We start from the raw sequence: 27,653 nt of genomic DNA, 5'->3' as shown, positions 1-27,653 counted from the left end.
ATTCCCATTGCCAACTAGATGCCCACTATGCAACCAGATCAACACAAAAACCATGCAAGCAGTTAGCAGTATACCTTGGAACATTGTTAAGCACGCCGCTTTCCCCTCCCTCTACGTACTTTCCGGGGCCCACTGTCAAAAATTTTCTCCCCGCCCGCCGAAAGTAATGAAATTTCTTCCCCGCCCACAGTAAATATCGATATTTTCTCCCCGCCCGCTGATTAGTTTTGAAATCTGCCCGCCCACTGAAAAACTTCGCACGAACACCTTTTTGCACGAACAGCTTCGTTGGCGGCACCTGTAAAGGAGCGCCTGTGTCTTGTTGTATCTCCAGGTACCGGGTAGGTACAGCAGGATACATATCGGTGACAAACCGGAAGAAGTATAAAGTCAATCTGGAAAGTTGCACTTGAAGTGCTGGGTCATGCCGACTGGATTGCGTTCAGTCAGAGCATGGTCGGAGTGACAATGCTAAACTGACACCGATCGATTGTAACGGCAGTGCAAAGGTGGGTCGAATAGTCGTGAAAGCATCAATTTTGTGCAAATTCACCCATCTTCTGAGTTCGTTCTGGTTTTGCTCTCGTCGAGAATTTGGAACCTTAGGAGCTAAGTAAATGGACAGAGAGATAATGCACTGAGAAGAGATAGAGAGGGGGAGAGAGCTCCAGATTTCTGCAATTTTGATCCTGTCACCACCCAATCTCCGTCGCTCAGAGCAAAGGTATGCCTCGTTCATGCATGATGGTTTTACTATAGTTGATTGTTTTGCGTGGCGGGGCCGACTGTGTGTTGTTCCCGGTGCGGCAGGGAGGCGCGGCCGGGGCCGTTAACAACAAACGGCCCTGCCAGGCAAAGCTCGGTGAACTGACCCATAGTGCAAATTTCAATGGCTGGTCGTACATTCTTCAATTGTTTCAGCTAAAGATTTTTGAGTGCACTTTGCCAAACTGCCCGAAAAATGGACTTTGCAATCAGTGGCTCGCATGAAAAAAATATCAGTAAGCTTATTGTCAAAACCGAGAACATAGGCTCTGTCTGTCATCACCAGGGCTACTACCTCCATGGTCATCACATATTATGAAAATGCCATTTTCCATTCGGGAAGCAATTTTACTACAAAATTTAAGTTTTTGAGAAGAAACTCGTCAACGAAGTTGACATTCTCCATCCACATAAACCAATGACAAACAAAGAGCTACTTTACCTTGCACATGAATTTTGTAATTTGTCTATAATAAATCAGGTTCATCACCCATATTTGATTTAAACAGCAATCAGTTTTCTCGATGGAAGATGAAGTTGACCATTCTCGATGGAAGATGAAGTTGACCATTAAAATTTGACCATAAAATATTTGTTCATGACATCTGTTTCATGACATGTATGAACCTCTTCAAACCAAGGTCCTGGAGGAATATCACAAAAGACTCTTAATAAAGATTTCTTATGACATTATGATTTGAGATTTTAGATTATTAAAAGACTTACTGTCATCAGAAGATGAAGTACAAACATACTTAATAAACCACAGCCAAACTTTGCTTTAATAGCTGCAATAATTGTAGCCCACCCACAGGCCATGCACTGGCTTTTTCTGTTGGCTGTGTCGTGCTGGCCCACAGCCAGCTACACAGCCAACATTACAGAAACAGCGGCAAACTTCCTGGGGGCTACAATTATTGCAGCTAAACTTTAGTATATGGGTTCCCTGACACTTCGCACCAAAACCACTTTGCACCATACCATTTCGCCCCATACCATTTCGCACCAAAACCACTTCGCACCAAAACACCTCGTACCAAAACCACTTCGCCCCAAAGTCACGTCGCCCTAAAACCATTTAGCCCCCAAAAACAATGGCACTTTGCCCCAAACTTATCGCCAAACGGTATAAAAGCTGAAAATAACCAACCACTGCCATTGAAGTTTTCATCACATTTCTATCATCCCAGGACTGAAATCTTGAAATTGTACACATTTCGAGAAAATGACATGGTGCAAATCCGCGCACGGCACCTGAGTTGTAGCATTGAGTAGTTTGCGTGTTTCTCTTTCGTTTTCTACCGTTTATGGTTTCATGCAACAATAAATGTTTCGTGGTAGCCAAAATGTCTTGACACATTAATGCTTCCAAGTTGCATGTAAAAACAACGTTATGATACGTCGTGGCATCGTTGTTTTAGGACGAGTTGATGGCGCGATACTTTGGGCGAAGTGGTTTTAGTACGAGGTGGTACTTGGGGCGAAGTGGCATTGGACCAGGTAGTACTTGGGACGAGGTGGTTTTGGTGCGAAATGGTTTTGGGGCGAAGTTTTGTAGGGCGAACTGGTTTGGTGTGAAGTGTCTGGACCCCACTATATGTTGATGTCAGCTACTTCTCAGTACGGCTTTAAATGATTTGTTTTTCATTTGAAGTTTAAATTTAGGCATGAATGATCTCGTAAACATCTTTTTTTTTCACCAGGCGACTACCTGTATAAAGATTTCAATTTAATTGATAGCTATAGCATCAAGAATATTCTGATCAGGGACATGGTGCATTGTTCTGTAGATGTTTCTATATTTCTCAATCAGAAAAACATGCCAATGCGCACAATGTGGCTTTCATACGCAGATGATTAGGAAAAGGGACAAAATTCTGTTTTTTTCAGTAGGTTAACAATTTACAAGACTTCTTCCTTTATGACTTAGGTGACGTGTGCATGAGTTAGCATTTTCCACATACAAAGCTAAATATTGAGATGCCCGTGACCCAGGAGAATGGGTTCTCTTTGATGCAAAACAAATACCCAGGGTATAGGTATCACAAATCTACAGCTGACAGGAAGAAATGTTTAGAAATTCCTTAAGTAGACTGCATGCAGAAGTTGAGAATGTTCATCAGAAAGGCACACTGATGTTCGATATCACTCTACACTGTAGTTGATGATAGACACTGCATGTATCAGATCTATTTTCTGATCTACCTGTATGTATCTATTTTTTCTAAAACATCTTACAAGTCCCTTTTATCATACCAGATTCTCAGAATGGAAGATGATTATAAGTCTAGGATACCTTGCTATTTAGTTTGCTGGGGTTTTTTTTATACAGTTGCTGTGGTCACAAACATTGCCCTGATACAATGGTTTTAATTGTGAAATATGTAACAGCATGCACCCAAAGTGGCGACTTTATGATGGTACTCAAGCTGCTTTGAAACCAGGTCATATGTTAGGGTCATGACAGTCACACTACAAGCTACATGTACCATCATTAGTAATGTACCGTACTTGTAACCCAGTTACTGTAGATTATTAACAAATAAAGTATTGCTTTGTTTTATACATGTACGCAGCGTTGTTAGGGTCAGGATTGTAATGGTAGGAAAGTATGATTATGAATATGATGACATCAGCTCAGCAACAAAGTTATGTGTATTTCAATATTCTCCAGCCCTCTAAGACAACAACACTGTCAACCCACGAGGCCCTCATTGATTTCTTCAATTTCTTTGCTCTTACTTCCATAACTATCTACGTTCAAATCCATGGTAGCATGATGCTACCAGGAAGTGCAAGCAAAATTCCTAGTATTTGATTGTCTCATGAAATAATTGAACAGTCCTTTAATATACAACACTGTCGTGCCTCAGAAATATACAGTGAAGCTATGGGGGAGATATCAGCCTAATGTAATCGTACACTACGAAATATGCTTTTGTTCAATACTACATTATGTTACCTGTATACCACATTTAATCTTAAAACGTCAGATAATTTTGGGAAAGAACAGCTTTGTCTCTTCATGTGTGTATTAAAAAAGAGTTAAAGTTGTACATATCTTTGAAGTCAAGAGGGGTTGTCATTGTGCTAGCTTATTGTGTATCCTGGCTTTTGACAGACCGATAGTTATGTGCTTATTCTTCCCTGGTTATGTTGCATGTAGTAGCGTTGCAGATACCCAACGCACCTTTTTAAAAGCAATATTTCATATTAAAGATGACATAAAAAACCCCTCATACAATATATTTTCTAAAAGCATGGTATGATAGTATGGTAGCACTTGTTTACTCAAAGGATGAAGAGGGTGCATATTTGGGTAGAAAATCTCAATTTTGGTATTAATGACAAAAATTGATTTGTCAAAAACTAGAGTATATGTAGAAAAGAAAATGTTATTTAGCACTACCTACTCTCATTTTTGAATGGCAGGGGTTGAAATACATTGTAAAATTGATTAAAATGAACTTTTTTATGAGGATAGCAAAATTGAGATGACATTTATCCAAATGTAAGAACTTTATTGCCAAAATTGTCATTTTTTTGTAGTATTTAAGAAGATAGAGTGAAAATTTCACCAAATTTGACCAAACCAGAGTAGATTTAATTTTTTTGAAATGTTGGACATGGAGGAAAAAGAGACGCCCTGAATCAGGTGATTTACATCCATTTGCATAAGTTTACACTTTTTTCTCGCCCAACCAATATTTTGGTATCAACAAATAATGAAAATTGAATAAACCTTTGAGATAAGTGATTTTGAAACAATACGCTGTGTTACATGCAATGCCACATTAATATCACCAGTTGTAGTTGTTTAAAAAATGAAAGTCAGATTTTCTCAGCGTCTTCACACCACCTGTTGGAGCAGGTTATATCAGTTTCCTTCACATCTGGTTAAATATCTGACTCTATGAAGTGAAGTATGCTTTTTGATAGATATTTTGTGTATACCAAACCCAGCCGTTAAACTAACTGGTACATTGAGTGGCATTAAAAAGCTCACTCAAAGCTAGTACTACAATGAAGGGGCTAGCATGAAAGCAAATACAAATTGGTGAAAACTATCCTCCTTTATCAGTCACATATCTTCATAAAGGTTCTCAAATGGGACCTCTTATATTTACAGCAGCAGTTGTTAAAACTGTAGTGATTATAATTATTAAAAGCAGACTATAGTATGAAGTAACTCTAGGATTAGGGTTAAGCAATTGCATTCAAATTGTTGCAAAAAATAACTCCTAATCAAGAAGTAGCAGTAGTGTCAGTAGTAGTTAACATCATTTTCACGTGTCACAGTGACCTGACATGGAAATTTGTCAACATAAGCATATGTAAATTGTACTATCTGATTTTGAATCTTTTATTATTGACATCAGCATTAGCAAACAGTAAATGTGTAATGTATATTTTAGGTACAATGCACCTCAGGTACAGATAATCAGACTTTCAAGACTTCAACAAATTCTTTTAGCCTAGCACTTTTGGGGGCTCATTTTGAAGCTCATAGAATAAATAAAGTTTTCACCAGCTTAGTTTTGTGAAAAGCAGAAATTTTATTTTCTCCCATAGAGATAACCGCTGGATGGTGGCCATTTTGTATTTCAGATACCGGTATCAATAAATATGGGTAATTATTTCGCTTCTCTTGTATCAAAATTTGCATGGTGAATCCATTTTTGTCTTTGATTTTGAAAGTGAATGGATGAAAGTTTGCTGAAGGAAAGTTTGAGCAACAGTTGAAATCTTTCATTTTCAAGGCACGAACTACCTTAATTTGGTGTGGTATGACAGTGTAAAGTGTAATGATTTGATTCAAACAAAGTAAAGTTTATAGCTAACTCCGTATCATGTCCTGATCTGTGTGAAAAATTCATGTATTCTTGGTAGTGCTACTTTTAAAAAGAAGTAGTGTTCAAGTAGTGTTCAAGGACAATAACATCTTTTTTCAAAGGACCTATGGAGATGAATTCAGTAGTTACGCAACTTGGTCTGGTTTTCTAGTATTCATTGATAAGCAGATGGTAGTGTTAGCACATCTGATGAAAAGAATAGTTTTTATCTGTAGATAGATCAGTTTGAATCACTCGAAGGACTCCTCATTTTTGTAATTGCATTTGAAGTTGATGTAATCTTCTCCAACTTATGTGCGTTGGTCACGGCCAATAGAAGAGCATATTGTCATGGTGTACTATGTGTGAACATAGACAATAGAAGACAAGACTGTGTATGATACAAAAAATGAAAATATCCGATGTTAGTTTCAGCTGTAGTGAGATTTATTTCACTGCCATGTGACTGTGTGACCTTAGTTGTAGGCTTTCATTCAGGTCAGGTATAGTGAACCTACATGTGAGGTTCAGTGTTTTGTATACATGACATAAATCACCTGACTTAGGGCTCAGTCATAACCTCTTTTCAGCCTGTGTACATATAGATGTTTATGGGAATAGCAGGTCTGTGTGCCTGAGCACATAGGTACATGAATGTATCATGGCTATGAAGACACAAATATAGAGCATAAAGGTTTTCCAAAGTTGTAGGGAATTGCAATGGTACTAGAGAGAAGTCGTGGAAATTTTCCGATGACAGTTCGGCAAATTGCAAATTTTTCATTGAAATAATTAAGCAGTATCTTTAGAGTAAATATAATATTGTTAAAGGATATACCTACAACACTCACCATTAAGATGCACCCGTTTTTCAAATATGCCATGAATATTTTTATGTTTTCAGATAGATTGAGGTACCAGAACTAAACCATACATTTCCCTGAAGCCATTCATTTGGCTCTACACAAGTCACCTTGCAAGTCACGTCCAGCAAAATGGCAGTTGAATCATCCTACTGCTCAAACAATACATCTTTAAGTGATGTATGGATTCAGCACGGAATATCCCACTGTTTCCTGGATACGCTCATTTCATCTCTGTTGTTTGGATTCATACTGATCTTTGGAGGAACTCAAATCCTGATCTACAGAAAGCGATCTGTTCCTCTGGATGTACAATTTCAACCAAAACCACACTGGTATTATGTGCAAGTGACCCTTACAGTGGTGATAGCTCTACAATATTTACTTCGCATCCTGCTGGAAATCAACGTCATCCATGACCCCGTCTTTATCTACAACATTGTGACAACTGTCTTCTTCATCCTAGCTTGGTTATTTTCCCTGACAGTCTTGCGAGTAGAACGGAAACGAACACTGCTCAACTCGCGCCGTGTAGGACACGGGGCCGTTTTATTGATTTTCTGGGCTTTGGCTCTCCTGGGAGATATTCCGGCTTTCGCATCGTGGTCAAGCCCACTATGGTGGTGGAAGCTTTCATCACAGAAGGATAATATAGAGTTCAGTATGTGGGTGACCAGGTTCACCTGTACTCTCCTAGTTTTCATATTAGGACTCAGAGCACCTGGCTTACCAAAGAAAAGTTACATGCTATTGGTCAATGAAGACAGAGACCCGGAGCAAGGAAAGGTAATTACCTGTGTAGTATACGGTATCTGTGCACTGATATTTTACATGCAGAGTCCATACACTGCTAGAAAGTCCTGAAAAGGTCCTTGAAAATGACATTGAGTCCTTGCAAGTCCTGGAAAATTGATAATTCTACTAGCACAAAGTTTCAAAAGCAATGAGATGATAAGTTATGATATTGTAAAAATGATATGTAAAATGATATATAAAAATGATATATTGTAGAATGATTTCTGGACAAAGGTTTATTGGAGATTCTTTATATATGTTACCCCCCAAAATTAAGAAGGTTTTGTAATATATCGTTATATATGTTTCCTTGGTTTTTTTCTAATCCTTAGCCATTACTAGATGATGCCTCTCCCACCGGGACATCAGGGGAATACCAGTCAATATCGGAACAAGAAGGATCCGCATGGAAAGGATTTTACAGGAAAAGCAAGCTGATGTGGCCACATGTGTGGCCATCAGGCCATCCAATTTTACAACTTTTAGTTGTCCTGTGTTTCATAATTCTACTTGCCAATAGAGGAATCAATGTTCTGGTCCCACTCTATTACAAATATATTGGTAAGTTAAAAAATACAAAACAGGTATTGTGCTACAGTATTAGAAGATTTTTACAGTTGTAACACTTTTCCTGCCAGATAGCGTCACCTACCCATCTGCCATCGAACCAAAACCATACGTAGTTTCACCCACTAATATCTTGGTATATTATAGCAGTTTTAGTCTGTAAAATCATGTTTACAGTATCTATGATTTCAGGGGCCTTCAAATGTTCAATTTCTTGTTAAAATACGCCAAATGGGACATATTGTGTTTCACTAGTATTAACCAACTTGACCTGATGGTGAAATATTAACTAAGCAGGATAAGGATTAAGAATCACTTCAAATGTGTAGTTACATTGACTGTCTCAATTTCAAAAGAAATGGAGACAAGAAAACCGTAATAATATTGAGTAATGTGATGTCTAATTCTTGGTACTCTTTAACTGGACAAATGAAATCTAAGTTGGTACTTGTATGGTTGTGGGCAATTTTTTCAGTGACATATTTTCATCCAGTACTGAGTAATTTGATTATGATAAGTTCTAACAATTTATACCAATGATATAGCTTTTTCTAAAATATACCATAAACAGCTACTTTGAAGGCTCTGTATTCAGTTTCTCAATTATCACATAAAGTGATGTTTTTTTAATATTTTTCTCCTTTCTGTTAAAGTTGATGCATTAACCCCACAGTCATCCTTGAGTGAATTCTTCAGTGGTTACAGCAGTGACAATACAACAACCACGCCATCACCACAGACAGGTTTAGTGTTTCCCTGGAAAGATATCATGATCTATGTATTACTCAAGTTTCTCCAAGGAGGACTTGGTGTCGGTAAGTAAAAAATGTGACATGAAACCACCAGAATGGAATTTTTGATCTTCATTATCAACAGGATACATGTATTCCGCCAGGACCTTCAGGTGTTTGGTAGTTGCTAGTCATCTTATCAATAGCAATCACTGCATGTTCATAACCTACTCACACCCCATGCTATGTACCCAGGGCCACTTTCACATCGTACCATTGGCAAGAATCAGTCTAGGCCATCTGTGGTGGTGAAAGGCTTAAATTATTTCATTAAATTACTTTTATATATAAATCTGCTTTGAACATACTTTGTTAAGGCATCATAAGTTACTGGAAAAACATAAGTTATTCACTGGGAATTTATGTCCATATTTTCTAATAGTTGAAATCCACTACATTGAATCCGATTTAATAGTCACATTCTATTGTTTGCCTTGAAGAAATCAGTGAATTTAAACCCTACTTAAATTGTATTGAACATCAAAATAGTGAAATTAAATCCCAGTGAAAATGAATTTATACAAATATAATCTTGAAAAGTTACATAATTACTTGTAGTATTTCCCATCAGTCTATGTAGCTGACGTTAGAATTGAAAAAAAACTATTGATATTAAAGCGCCAGTAATGCTAACTTTTGGTGATTATTTCACCATTTTTGGTATGAATGTCAACCATAATTTCTTGTTCTACAGTGTACTCCCCAAAGCATGTTGAGATACACAGTATTCAGCCTGTCAACTCACCTCGTACATTTAAAATTCATTGTTTTTGTTGACAAGTGAATTCTGGTCCAGACTAGAATTAAAATGTAAATAATAACAGTACATTGCACACATATAGATGCTAAGTTGACAAGCTAATAATGTATGTTTCAACATTCTTTGTGAGTAGAATAAATACTTGCAATTGACATACAAAATAAAAATACTGAAAAAATCATAAAAAATTAGCATTACTGGCCTTTTAACTACCCATGAATACATCATTCATTGCGCCATGTAGTTGCATGCTAAACAAAGGCAGCCCTTTTTGAAAGAGGCTTTACAGTCATGTCTGCAGTTGTTCATGTACTGGTATGAGCATGAATAGTGATGCAACAACTAGTGAAAAGCTGCATGTGATGTTTCATGTCATTGTTGCAAGTTGAATGGCAAAGAATTTTCAAGAGCCAGATTAAACTTTCTATTTAAAACTGTGTTTATGTGATTGTGTTCCACCCATACTGTATCTCATTTCACAGATTATTTTCTGTAAGGAATATAGCATTCAGGAAACTATCATTTTAAGGTGATACACACCTCCAAATATAGACTCTCCACAGTCGCTGTGCCTTGTTTTGTGCGTGCCAAAGTTGGGCCTGCATTGGAAGGCTACGCTGTGCAGCTGTGAGCACGTACACGCTGCCAGACACAGCGACTGTCGGTTCTTGCAAGTATATGAATATTCATAAGGGTAGTGATCTCAAAAGAAACACCTATCTAACGGGGCCAAGAGAATATATACTATTAGCTGGTAGACCTATATACGCAGTATGTTTTTATTTTTCATTTTTCATTAATTTGGCTATGGTACTTGTCATTTTTTGTTTTGATGAACGGATGTGTGGAGTTCTATAAAGTACCGGGATCAGGCAGAAATCCGACCGGTCGCTTGCAAGAACGTCCAGACCCTGGGATTTGCGTCGCGTCTCTGAAGGGCGCGCGCGTGTTCCAACAGACTGACGCTTGGAAGAACGCGAATCGCAGGGTCTCTGCCAGACTACTCCAAATAGTACATTATAAACTTCTATTCAAACTTTCCTCGAGAAAAGTAAACTTTATTCTCTTTCATCAACAAATATAAATGCTGTGTGAACGATGCAAAGTTTTGCATATTACCTGAAATTTTCCAGTATTTGAAATTTACGCCAGCCACCAAACCCTATGTTAACACTAATTTGGAAAACTTGGATTTTTAATTTTCACAAAAACTAAATTTTGAAGAGTTGATTTTCTCCACAAGCTGAAAAGTGAGTAGACTAAAGCAGCATATTCAAAACACTGTTCCAAAGGTCAGGTGCATTCTACCTTCAGGGGAAGTGAATTTTTGAAATCTTATTTTCCGGAACCTGATCAGGAAGTTGACACCCCTACAACTCAGGAAATTAAACACTTACATATCAAATTACAGTATTTTTCTATTCCGATAAGATAATTGTGTATTTAATAAAGTAATGTATATGACTCTTCAAGGGAGAGTGTTACAATACATTTCCAATGTCTCAATGTTTTAATAACAGGTAGTATTGGGTTCCTGAATAATATACGTACGTTCATGTGGATCAAAGTGCAACAATACACCAGCAGGACCATTCAGATCAGACTCTTTTCACACCTGCACTCGTGAGTACCTCAACTTAACATGATTCATCTTCATAAATATTTGCTTCAAGTTTGGAAAATATTATGTTATGAATTAAAAAGACAATGTCTTTTGGATAGACACAAGCGATGATTTATTTTTTATTGTCTCTATTAATTGTCACATGTATTATAATATACTTGATGCTTCGTAGGCTGTCCCTGAGATGGCATTTGGGACGAAAAACTGGTGAAGTGTTGAGACTCATGGACAGAGGAACACAAAGTATTAATAACTTACTCAAGTAAGACATTACAATTTTATGTTCAATGAAACACTTCAAAAAGTTAACACTTTCAAAGTTCAAGTGTGAAAATTCAATTCTGAAGTTTGACACCGTAGTGTTTCCATGTAAGCAGACAACAATCATCTAATACTTAAAGCTCCATAAGCTGTTACCTTTTGGCTGTTTTTTCAGAACTTTTGTTTTGTGGTTTCCCTACAATTTCTGCATTAAATCACTGAACTATAATTTAATGCCAAGTATTTAGCATATCAACACAACCTATATGAGTATAATCTCCATTGTTTTTGTCGAAAATTGTATTCAAGTCCGGACTGGAATTCATTTGTAAACAATAAACAATGATCACTACACACATACAAGCTGTGTTGACAAAAAGAATACTCGAAATTTCAGCATGACAAACGGATTAAGGTCAGACACAGTAGTTGATATACAGAAGCAGAATACTGAAAAACTTGCCACAAGTTACAGCTTATGTCCCTTTAATTTCCAACATAGTTATATGTATTTATGCAAAGTGTATGAATGGATGTTGTGAGTATGCAAATCAAGTTCTTAAGAGGCATTATCCTTCATTGGCGTAAAATTGTGCAATATATACCAAGAAAGTAATCAAGAATCATGAGGTTGTACCAGATTCTGTCAAAGGATTAAAGGACCAGTAACTGTAATGTTTGACTATTTTTAGCATTTTTGTTTTGCATGTCAAATGCAATAACTTGTTTTACCCCCTCTGGCAAGTTGGAACACCAACTATTTAGCTTGTCAACACAGCTGGTATAAAATATAAAATGCACTGTTACTTTTTACATTTGAATTCCTGTCCTGACAAGACTTCACTTGTCAACAATGAAAAGGCAGTCTACACATGTAGAGGCTGAGTTGACAAACTGAGTATTGTGTATGCTGTAGGGAGTACAACGAGTGGTTGACATTGAAAAATGAAAATAGTGAAAAAAATCATCTAAAGTTATAGCTAGTGGCCCTTTAAGTATTGTTTATATAAACTGTACGAACAAAACTGACATGTTTACATCTCTATGAATAAATATAATTGACATTCACCACAATGGAAGTTTTATGATCATGTTGTTTTGTCTTAATTATTACAGTTATGTCTTGTTCAATATTGTTCCAACCATTGTTGATATCATCATTGCTATCATCTACTTCACCACGGCGTTCAACATCTACTTTGGTCTCATCGTCTTCATAGCCATGGCATTGTACCTGGGTAAGTAGGAAAAAAAAATCCAACACTACTTTTATCTTTTTTTCGAATTTGTCATATCCTATGCTGGAATCAGTGATTACACCTTCCATATTGGATGTGTGACTGTACTACGGTCTTTACAAAATCATCAATATTGTCATCAAAGATGGCAATGTTTATTTTCAAATTTGATTCATTGTAAGACTCATGGCAGTAACATTGGAAAATACCAAGGACATGGTATCATGGAGTCTTTGATTATGTAGATGATAGTTTGAATTTTTTCTAGCAATTAACCGTTGAAAAAGGTATATTATTGAATGTCAAAGAAGTCGTAAAGGTTCTGAAACACAGGGAGGAGTTGATACAGTAGTCAAGGAAAAGATCAATACCCATAATGCACTATAAGTCAACAAAAATGTGGATGAAATACAAAAAAAAATAGACCTTATGCCTTTGGCCCCTGTCTTCATCATTATAAGTACATAAACTAATGCCAGTGCACCCTCACCTGTTCATCAGAAACTTTGGAACCGAACTTTGGTATCTTTGGATATTACCGAAATCAACATTTGTTAATTCTTAACTCTACATAGTTAAATACAATGTCGTAATACCAAACTTTGAACATGTTGAACTTTGGTTGCCCTGTATTTTGTTTTTCAGGGGCTACAATATTTATAACTGAATGGCGTACAAAATTTCGAAGAAAGATGAATATTCTTGATAACGCCACAAAACAGAAAGCTGTGGATTCTCTGTTGAACTTTGAAACTGTAAGTCTGTACTCTAATGTATTGAAACATCCATAGAGTAGTTATGTATCACAAGTGAATGATAAAAAGCACAGTTTATCTTTTCTGTTGCTTCTCAGTTTTGTAGACCTAATGATGGCTTGTGTAATGTAAATATAAGTTGTCTGTATATTGTACAATACATGCAAAAGATATTTATGGAACAATGAACAATGCTTGTGAAAAGGAACCTGAATGTAATATAACTTGCTTTAATCCAATAATTTGCAGGTCAAATATTACGGTGCTGAGGAGCATGAAGTGGACAGACTTAATGATGCAATAGCAGCCTATCAGGTAACATGATGCATTCCATTCTACTCTTCATTTATTCATTCATTCATTCATCCTTCCATCAAGCTAGTCGGCTAGTTGCATCGCTCATTCCATCAATCAAACTCTGATTAAATCAAAACAGCCTTCATTCAAGCATCAATTACTTTCATTCACTCGTCCATAAATTTGTTGTCTGTCCACCTATCCATTTATCATTTCGACATCTGTCAATTCTTTGATTCACGCAGGAAATCCAAACATTTTTTGAAAAAAAGGTGCTTTTTTACACAAAGTGTTTGTAATGCCCATGTAAATATCTCTTGGTTAAAATATACAACAAGATAATGTAGAAACTGCTATTCAGGAGATGTCCACGTATGGTAAAGAGATACTCTGACCAAGTTTTGTTTGTATGGCATATTTTGTTTTACAAAAATATTGGCAGCTGTGCAGATATATGTATGGACATTGACAATTGTGAACCAAAAATACATCTACAATGTCTGTCTTTCCATATGTTTGATATGCATACCATGATGGCAAAAAGGTTTGTGGATATTTTAACATGCATCAATTGGTAGACCAAGAAACATAGTTGCCTACACCTTCCAAAAAGTATTGCTGGATGGCACAGCTACAAGAACTGTTGTAACAAAGTTGATGCATTCTTTTTGAAGTTCTGTGCACTGTACATTGTAACATATACATGAGTGCTCATCAAATTGCTTTAGCCAAGTAACCATTGTATGAAACACAAAATCATGATTCTGAGATTTCTGTGGCAATGCATACTTTAATTTGCAAGTTACAGCCAAGGCCTCTACTTACATTTATATAGTGATGATTTTTTGTTGATCCTTAGCATACAACTCACCCTGCCTTCCTAAGAGATGGTCATTCTTCATGCCAACCTTGGTCATTAACAGTTCCAGACAATATGACGTATCCCCATCACAAAAAATGAAAGTTCATACCAGTGTTGTCCTCGTACATCATATATTATAGCATGTATAGACTTATCAATCAAATTAACATCTTTGCTGTCTTTGTCTTGTAGAGTACAGAATGGGTATCACTAGCGTCACTCAATATCTTAAACACAGCACAGAATATCATTATAACAGTTGGTCTACTAGCCGGATCATTACTCTGTGCTCGTGATGTCGTCGATGGAAAGTTGACAGTAAGCCTAATTGCAGTATTTTGTTTTATTGCCCAGCATGCATTGATGTGAGGGTGCCGGAAATTGACAAGTGCGGGGCCAAAGTGAGGCGCCCTCACAGTCAAAATGCAGGTGATATTGACAGCCTGAAGTAAGGGCCCCCACTTTCAAAGTGCGGGCGATAGTGAGGATGTAAAGTGAAGGCTGGCACATTACAATTGTTGGTCAAAGTGAGGGCCGGAGTTAGGGGCGCCATGAACTGATAAAAATTTGTTATTACATGCCTCGTATATGGAACGTCACGATCCCCATAGGATTCAATGGTAACTGGTTTGTGACGTAGTGGGCCGCATAGTCATCACCCGACCGAAAGTGAACCGGAACTATTTTTAGCACGGACGACAAGCCAGGGATTGAAATGATCAAAACACACAATTTTTCATGAAAGATTAAATCAATTCTTTAATAAATACGGAAGTTTCAAATATTTACATACCGCTTAATACTGGAAAAATGAAATAAACGGTGAAAATGCGAATAACACTCAACTTTCATGTACACGTATTGGTAGCTCGAACTACAGGAACCAGGCTCGAACGAACGCATAGAAACGAGAACAACTTTCATGTCCGTTTAGCTCAGATACGTTTAACAATTCAATCAATCGGTGAAGTTAACACGAGAAAACTAGGCAACTATAAATGTCAACAACGAAGATACAAATTGTCCAATATTTTGATTTAATTGTCTTCATCCCTGGAATCTGATTCGATGACACGAATTCGACGACGTTTATCCTTGCAACAGCACACTGCTGGTGTTGACGTGATATTGAAAACGCAGTTTGTCATGACCGCCCCTGCAAACAGTTGTTGAAACTTGTCTGTATTTTCAGAAACAGACGGGATAGCCGAAATTTGCGGCTGACAAAGCGAATTACTTGTAGTGGCATTCGTATTTCTGAGTTGGTTTCGCTGAGTATATGTGACAGTCGTCTTTGCTCACTCAGTTCAAGTTCGTCGTAATGTTGCAGGCTGCCCGCGTTCTTATGGCCGGTTATTTTGATGATTTTGTGCGGGGGCACTCTGGCTGAAGACAGTCGCCGAACGCAGGTTTTCCGTAGAGAATGGTTGGTAATCTTACCCTGGATATTAGCTTTCAAGGCCGCTTTCTTCATGAGTTGGCCGAGTTGATTTTTACCGAGCGGGCGATCGTAATACCAAACAGCGTTGGACTTCAAGTAATCAATGAATTTAGGCTGTAGTGGCTGTAGGTAAAATGGCGAGTCTTGGTCACACGCTGATCGCGGACGATGTTTTATGTAGTCGCGATACAAATCAAGCGGATTTCTGGAATCATCAGCAGCAGTGGCATACATTCTCGGTGAGAATGCTCGGGTGTCAAGTCCGGTACCATCACGAGTCTTAGTCTGCCGTTCGTGGAACTCCAGATACTCGAGGCCGTCGGTGTCTCTGCCGGTCACAATATCGCCAAATTTCAATTGTCGATGTTCATCCCGTCCGCGAAGACCGAAATGTTTACCGAACAGGTAAAACATCGTAAAATTCGCCGACTCTGCATCAAAAATGCCAAGAATACACTCTTTCCACATCTTCTCTTCTTCTTCAACAGTAACTGCATCAGATTTCTTTTCTTTTCGTCCCTTTCCCTGTCTCTTCAGATCGACTTGCTTCGCACGTAGTGCCTGGTTCATTTTGTGGAACTGCCGATCATTTAAGCTTACTTCATATCCCTTGTCGCGAAGATACCGCTCGAGACTACACTTGATATTGGTAAGAGTGGATGGCTCATACTCTTCGCCGTCGATTTTTCGAACACCGATGAAAAATTTGCTTAGAAGAATACTCAGTTCGGCTGGCGGTATTACTTCGATTGGTCGAACTTCGCCGGTGTTCGTCGCTAACCATTCGGTACATTTTCGTATGTCGCACGATGTTGTTTTCACGGTATTTTCTTTCTGGTGGCTTTGTATGAAGTCATCTACTTCATCTTGATAATTTTCTTCTGGCGGTGCACCTAGTAACTGGTTGATCTCTTCCTCCTTCAATGTCAACAGCTATTGCTTAATGTCATCCGCCATGATTGACAAGGGAATTCCGTGTTCACAAAATTATGCAAGAAAAATCAATAAAACGCATAACAGTGATTCTAATATATTCATGCGCCGTCAAACGATGAAACATTGTCGTTTTTTTCGACGAATGTTAATATTTTGTGGAAATTAAACAATGAATGTCATTTAAAGATCAAAACAAAAATTCAGTAGGAAAATTATAAGGGAGAGGCATTTTATAAAAATATTATAGCCCCAACATGGGACTATGTGCCCTCGAGGCAGGAGACCATTTGCCCTCCTGACGTCGGGCAAATGGTCACTTACCCTCGGGCACATAGTCCCATGTTGGGGCTATAATATATATTATTGCCCAGCATACATCGACGTCAAAAATATTTTTGGGTTATCTTTTTTTTTACCAAAATATACAATGCATTGTGTCAATAACAATCTCTTGCTCACACAGTAACACATGTTTTGAAGATTTGGAAATTGTGAACTCTACCCAGCAAGTCCATTAGGGACCATTGAAGGGCTACATTGCATCACTTTTGTAAAATATGAAAATTTAAAGATGGCTATTATCCATGAATACTCTCTGAAGACAGAAATACCACAAAATTGTTGCAATGTTTGTTGACCACATTTTCAAAAATTGTGTGTCAATAAATTTTACTCTTTTTCATCCACAGGTTGGTGACTACGTGTTATTTTCAACCTACATTATTCAGTTGTATGGTCCACTTAATTTCTTTGGAACTTACTACAGGCATGTATTTTATTTTCTTCAAATGAAATATCACAATTATCTTGTTGTACTTCCAGACAATAGTGTAAGATGCTGATCAGAATACATACCTCACTCATTCGAAATGATGCAAAACAGCAGTGTTTTTAAATTATTTTTTGGACATCAAAACAAAACAGTGTATGATACTTAAAAGTGTAAGAAAGTGATAGGAAACTGTTTACAAACAAAAACAAAACATTTCATAGAAAAACAAAACTAACTCTAATGATAACTTTCTACCATAACTTGTAGTGAGTGCACACAGCACACCATTTCTTGACATATAACCGCTGAATACACATTTTCAGGAAATTTTGTATAATTTTAGGATACATTGACATGTTTGTGCACATGGGAGGCTACTATTAATCACTTGTGTTGCAATGTCCAGTCTTGCCAGCTTTGATAAACTTATCAAATCTTGACTGTTTCCAAATATGCCACAGTGATAGACACAAACTCATCTAACTTTATAACTCTGTTCTAGAATGATCCAACAATCATATGTGGACATGGAAAATATGATGGATCTATTGGATGCAAAACAGGAGGTTAGTTATCTCTCTTACGTTCATAAAACTAACTTTTCATTTGTATAGTGTCATTTCTCGATGCAATGTGTTTTAGATTACATACTTAAAGTCTTTCTGTCACTTTTTTTGTCACAGGTGAAGGACATTCCAAATGCCCCAGATTTACGTGTTAGTCAAGGGCTTGTAGAATTCGACAATGTTTCCTTTTACTACAACCAACAGTAAGTAAACGTTATCTCACATTTGAACTGCAGATGTGGTATATTGTAACCTTTCTTTGTAACACCTGTGAAGGGTGCCTGTGATATCATAACAGATATAACAATTGAAGCATGAAGTCAAGCTGTTCTTGTATAAAATTCTTAACAGCTACCCTTTGACAAAAATTTAGTGGGAAAGAAATGTATTAATGAGAACTGAACAGGAAACTCAAAGTTACTCATTTTGCACAGGTTGAAATTTACACAAGTTACGTAGAGACTGTAACAGATAGACTCAGATAACTTCATTTTTAGATCACTTAGTTCTTGATGAAGTGATTAAGTATTTTCTATATACCATCCCTACAAGATGTTTATCCATCCACTTTGTCTTCATCCTCTCATCACAATGGTTTGGCCCATGATGGTGGCACCATGTTGGCCCAAACACATTGTTATCAACGGTGATTGTGGATCTGTTCAATTGCAATAAAGGGTGAACAGTTAAAATGGTCGTAGCATCACCATGGTTATTACAACTCTTTTAATGGCAGACTTTTAAAATTAAAACATGGTTTTTGCATTTCATAAAGATAGCTGATTCTCTACAGTATGTATTTTGATAAGATGACACTCATCCTCTACATAAATAGTTTACTCTAGATTTTCACATCGTCCTTGATACTCTGTGCATGATATGCGATACATGATATGCCGTTGTGTTTTGACAGGAAACCTATTCTTCAAAATGTGTCATTCCGGGTGGAACCAGGCAAGACCTTGGCATTGGTGGGTCATTCCGGTGCCGGTAAAAGTACAATTGTCCGTCTGCTGTTCCGTTTCTATGACATCCATGGAGGGACCATAAAAATTGATGGCAAAGACATTTCACAGGTGAGAGAAACCGTCCACCCTGTCATTAGTCCCCACGGACACCGTCCGGGGGGACTTATAGGTTTGGTCATGTCCGTGCGTGTGTGCGTGCGTGCGTGCGTCCGTCCGTGCGTGCGTCCGTCCGTTCACGCAGATATCTCAGAGATGCCTGGAGCGATTTCGTTCAAACTTGGTACAAGGATTACTTCATATGTCATACAGATGCACATTGATTTGTTTTGTGATACGATCCAATATGGCTGCCAGGCGGCCATTTTGTTACGATTTTTTCATGTACAGAGCCATTACTCAGGCATGTTTCACCTGATTTTATTCAAAGTTGGTACAAGGACATTGACCAATGTCATAGATATGCATGCCAATTTTTTTTGTGATACGATCCAATATGGCCACCTTGCGGCCATTTTGTTACGATTTTTTCATGTACAGAGCCATTACTCAGGCATGTTTCAACAGATTTTATTCAAAGTTGGTACAAGGACATTGACCAATGTCATAGCTATGCACATCAATTTGTTTTGTGATACGATCCAATATGGCCGCCAGGCGGCCATTTTGTTACGATTTTTTCATGTACAGAGCCATAACTCAGGCATATCTCAACCGATTTTATTCAAACTTGGTACAAGGACATTGACCTATGTCATGCACATGCACATTGATTTGTTTTGTGATACGATCCAATATGGCCGCCGTGTGGCCATTTTATTACGTTTTTTCATGTCCAGAACCATAACTCAGACATGTATCAAGCGAATTTATTCAAAGTTGGTACAACGGAGATTGACCAATGTCATACATATGCAAATTAATTTGTTTTGTGATACGATCCAATATGGCTGCTGTGCGGCCATTTTGTTATGATTTTTTCATGTACAAGCCAAACTCTGGCATATCTCAACCGATTTTAATCAAATTTGCTACAAGGACATTGACCTATGTCATACATATTCACATTTATTTGTTTTGTGATACAATCCAATATGGCCACCGTGTGGCCATTTATTACGATTTTTTCATGTCCTAAACTACAACTCAGACATGTATCAAGCGAATTTATTCAAAAGTATTTTTATCACAGACCTAATGAAGAGGACTCTATCCTCTCTCAGGACCTGTAATCAAAGTACCCATTAACAAGTGGGGACTGTGTCATCAACGATGACTTGTTCAAGATCCAGTCAAGACAAATTATACACAAATCAAGTGTTACTCAAAGGAATTCTATGCACTGTTATCTTTTGCAAGATCAATGGATGGGTACACTACAATAGTTTTTGGATTTTTGAATAAAAAAGTCTGGAGTCACCTTTGAAAATTTGGTACAATGGAAACAGATTTCCTAAACCCTGTACCTGCCTGACAGTATCACTTCCCCATCTGCCAAGTCAGTAAAAAGCGGTAGTGAGCTAAAACCACATGTATTTTCACCCACTTGGCTTGGTATGCTATAGCAGCTTTAGTCTGTAAAAATCATGTTTACAGTATCTCTGTCTTCAGGGACCTTCAAATCTTCAAGTCTTAATTAAAATGTGACATGTTATGCTTCACTAGTTTTAACCAACTTGACCTGATGGTGAAATATGAACTTGACAGGTAAAGGGTTAAATTTACTGATATTTGAAATTCAAAATGGCCACCATTCATACTATTCTTATGTAACACTGTATGATCACATTGAAAAGCAAACAGGGTCACTTGCATCACTTTTGTAGCCAATTTGGTAGTGTCCCAATATGCATGCATTGTAAAGAAGCCTGGTCTATATCACATCACAATGTCATGGTCACTGGTGTGTCCTAATGTTGACTGGTCACTGTGCAACTTGTCAAAGTTAAGAAAATATGCCGGGCAAATGGTCACCTACCCTCGGGCACAACATCAAATGGAATTGTGTAATAACCTCTAAATACATCATCATTTCGTGAAGATTTAAGCCTTGAAGAAAGAGTGCAAGTTTTCAGTAATTCTATATCAATGTGAAAATATTGCAATTAAACTTTATAGACATAGTTCAATACTTGTGTTTCACTAAGAATTCCATCAATAACATCTGTGTTCTCTTATCAGCACTCTTCAGTTCAAAGCCTTCTTTCAAAGTGAAAATCAATTACTGCTGCTTGCACAAGTTACTGCATCACTATTCTTACCATTTCTTACAAGACATATTTACATTTTGATTTTACTTTGAACACTGACCAGGTCACCCAGTCAAGTCTGAGACAAGCCATTGGAGTTGTACCACAGGATACAGTACTCTTCAATAATGATATCAGGTAACCAACTCTGATTTTTCTGATGATTGCTATCATTAGTAATTTTATCATTCTACTCTGAAGAGGTCATACAGTGTAGTTCATCATAACTTGCTGGAAGATATCTTAAAGTGAGCCAAATACCTTCTGATTTTGCAATATTTATTGTTAGATTTCTTAAATGATACTATAAATATTCATTCATGTAAAGTTTTAATTGTTTAAATATGCAAATTGCCCAACAATGTTGTCATTATCAATGGAGAATATTCATTGGCCTAAAATCTTGCAATATCATAAATGCATGTCAAACCAACCAACCACAAGGTCTGTTTGATTTGCTCTACCATCCATCCAGTGACGACATTTAATACACAGTCTGTGTATGAAATATCAAAATTATGGTTTGCAAAAATGAAATTGTCTCTAGCAGTGAATTAATAGCATTTCAATGGTGTAACAGGCATCAACCGGTTTTCAAAAATATTCAGTACATTAAAAAGAGGATTAATTTTTACAGCTGGATATCAAACATTATTATACATCTACCATTGAGAACAATAGAATTTTGCGTGCGCTAAAAAAGCCGTACGGAACGCCCGTTCCATAACATGTACGGTTTCAAGGCGCCCCATTCCCTGCGGCGTTCACTGTAGAACGGTTTCAAGGGACCCATTGGACGAGTGCCAGAACAAGTCTCGCGCGCACTCTGTATGTACATGTGTGTGTAGTGCACACACTCCAAAACTTGCAGAAGCGCGTCTGAGGTAGCGTTCCACACTGGCGCGATAAAATCGGCAGAAAAACTGTTGACATTGCACGAAAACTGTCACAACTCCGACATTTTGATGCCCCGATCAGGAATGTAAGATGTATAATAATAAGGTTATTACAAAAATACCGCAAAGGATGCACTCGGACATTAGCGCCGCGCATCGCCCTCCGCTTCATGTCGGGTGATATGCTGCGCCAATGTCCTCATGCATCCTTCGCGGTATTTTCGTAATAACCTCATATTAATTCAATACACACATCATGAATTCTTTTTAAAGTGTGCAAGAGCAATGCAGCGTGATAACACCTGCATCAACTATGGAATCTTTATAGTTGTGTAATATTTTGACATTATAATAAATCAATTTGCTAAATTTCTCGTTTCAGATTTAACATTCGTTTTGGTCGCATCGAAGCATCAGATGAAGAAATAGAGACTGCTTCCAGAGCTGCTGATATTCACGATAGGATAGAAACTTTTCCAGATGGTGAGTCGCTTTAATTACCCAATCATCTTAATTCACAATATACTTACAGACAACACAGGTATATAAAGACACATGTAAATTCAACCAGGTGGATTAAAAATAGAGATAAAATACAGACAACATTTTGCTTATGGTGCACTACAATAAAGCTAACTCAAGCATGTATCTCTTATTCCATTGCAAGGCTATGAAACTGTCGTTGGTGAGCGTGGGCTGAAACTTAGTGGAGGAGAGAAACAAAGAGTAGCCATAGCACGAACCATACTGAAGGCACCGCAAGTTGTACTCCTTGATGAGGTAACAATGTACATGAACTCATTGCATGCCTGACCTTCATGTCGTGTGTGACCTTTGACCTTGATTTCAGAAAACAAAGGAAAAAAATTGCTTTGAATATCATTTAAACCTAAAAAGTCTGTAGAATATGGATGGCTTTTAATTTCTGATAAACTGGATACGTGCTGACCTCACAACTCTTCATACATATGTTGTGTAGTTGTATGTTGTGAAAAAATTCAAACTTTTGTTGCATTGTCTCTAATGTAACCATTATTGTACATAATGTCCATTGGGTATGGATATTCAAACACATGAATTTTTACAACACTTTTTTGACTTGCTGCCTGTGTGATTTGAAGTTTGCAGAGTAAATTAAGTTTTCATTGTTTTGTTTTTGTGATATTCAAAAATCGTGACCAGGTCAAAACTAGAAAAAAAAAAACTGTTCACTTCTAGCGCAGAGTTTACCGGTACTCAAAGTGCACAGTTCAAAGTTACCATGGTTGTGCTTCAATATTTATTGCTCAGCTTCTATATTTGTAACTCATGAAACATGATCATTAAAGGATGGAAGGTTTGGTCACGTATAGCAGAGTTAGTAGATAGGACACTGTCATTGGAAGACAACATGGTGTGTTGTGAACATATCACTTTCGTGTGCTTTGAGGACATGAGAATGTTAAAGGATAAATCTTAAAGATATTGCAGTTTAGTTCTCATGTAATGAAAATGTAAGATTCTCATTTAAATGATAAATTATGTGATCTTCAAGTTATTCAAGTGTCTTTGCTAATCTTCACATTGTAGGCAACATCAGCTTTAGACACCAAAACAGAACGTAACATCCAGCAATCCCTGGATAAAGTGTGTACAAACAGAACTACCATCATCGTAGCTCACAGATTATCAACCATCATACATGCTGATGAGATTCTGGTTCTGAAAGAAGGTTATGTCATTGAAAGAGGAAGGTGAGTTCATTTCACAATTCTTTAAATCTAGAGCCATTGAAATGGAAATTTAATTATTTTCTTTTCTAGTTTTGTAATCTGTGTCATTTGTTTCATGTAAGGATTATGCCACTGATCAAAGTTGTCTGTCTAGAAATCCTTGCTCATCTCAGCCATAGTCTGTCATCATTGATGAATTCTTGCAAATTATCTTTGCTTTGAGAAGTGGGAAGATTGTGTTGAGAAACAGACATTGCAGTTCACAAAGCAACAATGAGATTATTTCCAAATTATCATCTCTGGAATTGCTATTTGGGTAATTTTATCCATGAGCATTACACATGATTTTCTAATATCATTTTGTCAACATGTCATCCTCCATTTAGTGATCCAACACTGTGAAATTATGATGTATACGACAATCTAACCTATATGCACTGTGTTAAACAAGTATGTTTTAAGTAGAGGGTTCCTATCCAGTTTGCTGCATGGGTATATCACATCAACCTGTGTCTGTGTAGGTCACCAATTCTGCATGTTTGTTGATAATGCATACTGTACTTATCATACAATCTCGCTGAAAACAAACCATGTACAAGAATTTGCCATAGGTGGCACTGTACATCTTATTCCCAACAAAACCTTCTGTGATGTTCTCAAATACAAACACATACACTAGTAACCAACCACACTTGGTGTACCATCCATTCAGCCTTAAATGAATATGTATGTTCTTCAAGAAATTTTAGCAGTCTATGAAGTTAGAGTTGCGTCTTATGTTGTATATTGAGTTTTACTACAAACAGTGACATCTAGAGCCATTGTGTTCTCCTCTGATTGGACGAACTGTTATCAAAATAGTGTAGCAAGTCTCAACCTGATGCACAGGGCATGGCAAGAATTATTAGTGTAGAAGTTATGAATATGATCAATAAATGTTTTTATTATACAAGCCTTACCTTTGAAATACTATACAGAGATAGCTAGCCTAAATTAATAGGCACACACTAGACACAGGTAAGGCTTGTATAATAAAAAATAGTTTAATACAAAACATTTATTGATCATATTCATAACTTCTACACTAATAATTCTTGCCACGCCCTGTGCCTGATGTACCCGCCATCAAAGAATTTTCTCAGTGGTTGATTGTCCTGCGCTTTGTAATTTACATTTATGTGGATATTTTTTAATGTAAACAGACATGAAGAGCTGCTAGCATTTGGTCAGGAGTATGCCGAGATGTGGCAACAGCAGTTACAGAAGGCAGAGGATGAAAATAATGTGCAGAACTTGATCCGTGAAGGAACAGCTGAGAGTCCAAAGAAGACAGACTAGTTCATACCGTGTCAGTAAGCCTTGCACAGTGAACTAATGGTGTTTAAAGAACACTAATTTTTGCCTCATTTTCTCAGTGTTTGGAATAAGTTTTTGAAACTGTCCTAAGTACATTTCATGTACCAGTATTTAATGGACTTCCATTTGATATACTTGAAAAGATGCTTGATGGTATTATGATATGAATATTAAGAAATAGGTTGTGCAGATATGATGAAATGGCAGTAGCTTTCAAATGATTTCAAATGCATTTTTTAAAGATGTATAGTCTTTAAAGTTTTCAAACTTACAACCTCTGATAACCGTCAACAATGTAAGGAATTGTACATGAATGATTGTGTCATACAGCTTTGTTACTAATGTCAGTCGTCAGTCCCTGGTTCTCACATTAGCGGTTTTTGACATCAACTGTTTATGTAATTTTTGTCCTTTGATATTTCTTTGAAAGTTGCACACAGTTCGTCAGTTTGCTTAGAGACAATGCTGATACAAAAACTGCTCCTTTACTGAAAGTTGTTTCTTCTGAAACATATAGCATCAATATTGTCAGAAATCTTGTGTTGTTTATATTCAATGTCATGTTTGGTTTTTGATTTTGGATCCAGCATTTTTGATTGCAGGATCCATCTTCATTTATGCTTGTAGAATTTTTTTGTATTTCAGTGAGAACAACGAGCATTTTCATTTACCAAGTCGTGTCAATTTGAGTCAAATTAATGCGTCCGATGTTTTTAGGTTTTCAGTGAATTTTGAAAAGTGCAATTATTTTCCAGTGATCAGACACGCTCTTTTGAATATTAAAACTCTGTGCACTTTCCAAACCATGTTCTTTCAGAGTAAACAACAAGTGAACAACAAAATGATTAATATGTACCAATGAATTTTCTTCAACCTTAGCTTTTAGACAAAAACATTTTTTTGTCATTTTGGAAATGTTTGTAGAGGTCTGTATTTGTATTTAATGCACAATGTTCAAATTATGTCAATAAGATGTACAGTCGCAAAAACAGACTGGGTATCAATGGAAAAAATACATATTACATAATTATTGGTACTTTAAAAAAATTGATACAGAAATTGTAACTTTTCATTGAAATCTTAAAATGATATTATGAACTATTGTGGTTCAGTGATCACAAAAACAGGAACAAATCAATAAATGTCATATTTGTGGCATGAGTTTCCACTTATTAACATTAGAGCATCTTCTGATGAGCAGCAATTCCATATATCACTATTTTCACACTGAAGTCATTTGCTTTATTGGCTTTGTGATATTGATACTAAAAATTTGGCATCTAAGATTGAAGTCTAATATACAATATTTAAACTCATTCTGATTTGATAATTTTTCGTCTTTTCACCAAAACAAGAAAAGGGACTTCTCCATGACAAAGAATGTAAATAATGAAATTTATCAGCAAGAGATGAACAAAACGTAAGTTTGTCTGTTGTGCTTTGATGCATGTCATTGTGAATGTGCTCTTACACAGTAAATATGGGAATCTGACTGGTGCAGAGAAATAGAGTATCAGCTGTACAGCTTTGTACTTGTATTACTCTTCTGTATACTTCACTTGCCAAAAATTTAGCAGATTACCTATGTGAATGCAACTGTTGTTATATGTGTGTACTTCATTGTGTCTCCATGAACAAGGAAAGCCATTCAGTATGTGGTGGTCCCAAGGATCAGTGATGGGGTCAATCTGGTAGTCCAGCAAGCAAGCGTGGTAGTCCAATGTACATTCTGCAGAGTACAAGTTTCATCAGTTATTACAAGTGCACTGTGAACATTGACCTTTCACCTTGCCGTCTACCTGTCTCCAGTTTCATTCCTTGAAACCTACACTTCTTAGCCACCAGACAGATGCTGCTGTCTATTTTTGATCCCTGTGTTCACATGCCTGCGTCTAGCTTCCTAATTGGTTGTCTATTTTCCACAGGTGGTCATGACCAGTGTCCATAAGTACAGAGTCCAACCATTAGTTGTGTCATGTGTGCCAGCTGGGCTCTGGTAGTTATTTTTGTCTATTTCCTGACAACAAAGTTTACAACAACCCAGCTATTGTTGTGGGTTTGCTTCAGAAGCAAAACAAAAAACACAGTGTGTTAAACAGTAATATAATCGTATATCTTGTTTATGTGCAGTACAACACAAAGAGTTTTAACAAAACATCAAGCTGTCAATGGGCTTCCACATTTCAATATTTAACTCATTGTTTGATGTGTAATATTAACATTTGTGTGATCAATGTTGTCCTTCAAGCACATGTATGACTATTTGCCACAATTTGTAATTATTCAGCTTCAGTATTGTATATGCTATGAAATAAAATTAATTCCATAAACAAATTTTTGTTTGATAAAA

General features: G+C 37.0%; 1 protein-coding gene across 3 annotated transcripts; it reads left to right on the top strand.

The window, feature by feature from the left end:
* Window positions 1–384: 384 nt before the first annotated feature.
* Window positions 385–27,653, top strand: LOC139139885 (ATP-binding cassette sub-family B member 6-like). Of its 3 annotated transcripts, none has more exons than XM_070708842.1 (19): window positions 385–509; window positions 6,506–7,246; window positions 7,588–7,816; window positions 8,476–8,637; window positions 10,894–10,996; window positions 11,170–11,259; window positions 12,375–12,496; window positions 13,142–13,251; window positions 13,501–13,566; window positions 14,603–14,728; window positions 17,477–17,553; window positions 18,062–18,125; window positions 18,243–18,328; window positions 19,039–19,201; window positions 21,404–21,477; window positions 22,618–22,718; window positions 22,903–23,015; window positions 23,805–23,968; window positions 25,150–27,653. In XM_070708842.1, exons 2-19 carry the CDS (start codon window positions 6,593–6,595, stop codon window positions 25,283–25,285), a joined length of 2,640 nt encoding a protein of 879 aa, XP_070564943.1. In that variant the 5' UTR covers window positions 385–509; window positions 6,506–6,592; the 3' UTR covers window positions 25,286–27,653. The 3 variants fall into 3 exon arrangements, with proteins under 3 accessions (XP_070564943.1, XP_070564941.1, XP_070564942.1); XM_070708840.1 differs by having other exon boundaries at window positions 408–724; window positions 6,502–7,246; XM_070708841.1 differs by lacking the exon at window positions 385–509 and adding an exon at window positions 617–724.

This window comes from Ptychodera flava, chromosome 9 (assembly GCF_041260155.1).
Source record: "Ptychodera flava strain L36383 chromosome 9, AS_Pfla_20210202, whole genome shotgun sequence".
Classification (NCBI taxonomy): domain Eukaryota; kingdom Metazoa; phylum Hemichordata; class Enteropneusta; family Ptychoderidae; genus Ptychodera; species Ptychodera flava.
This window is presented reverse-complemented; position numbering and strand designations above follow the sequence as displayed.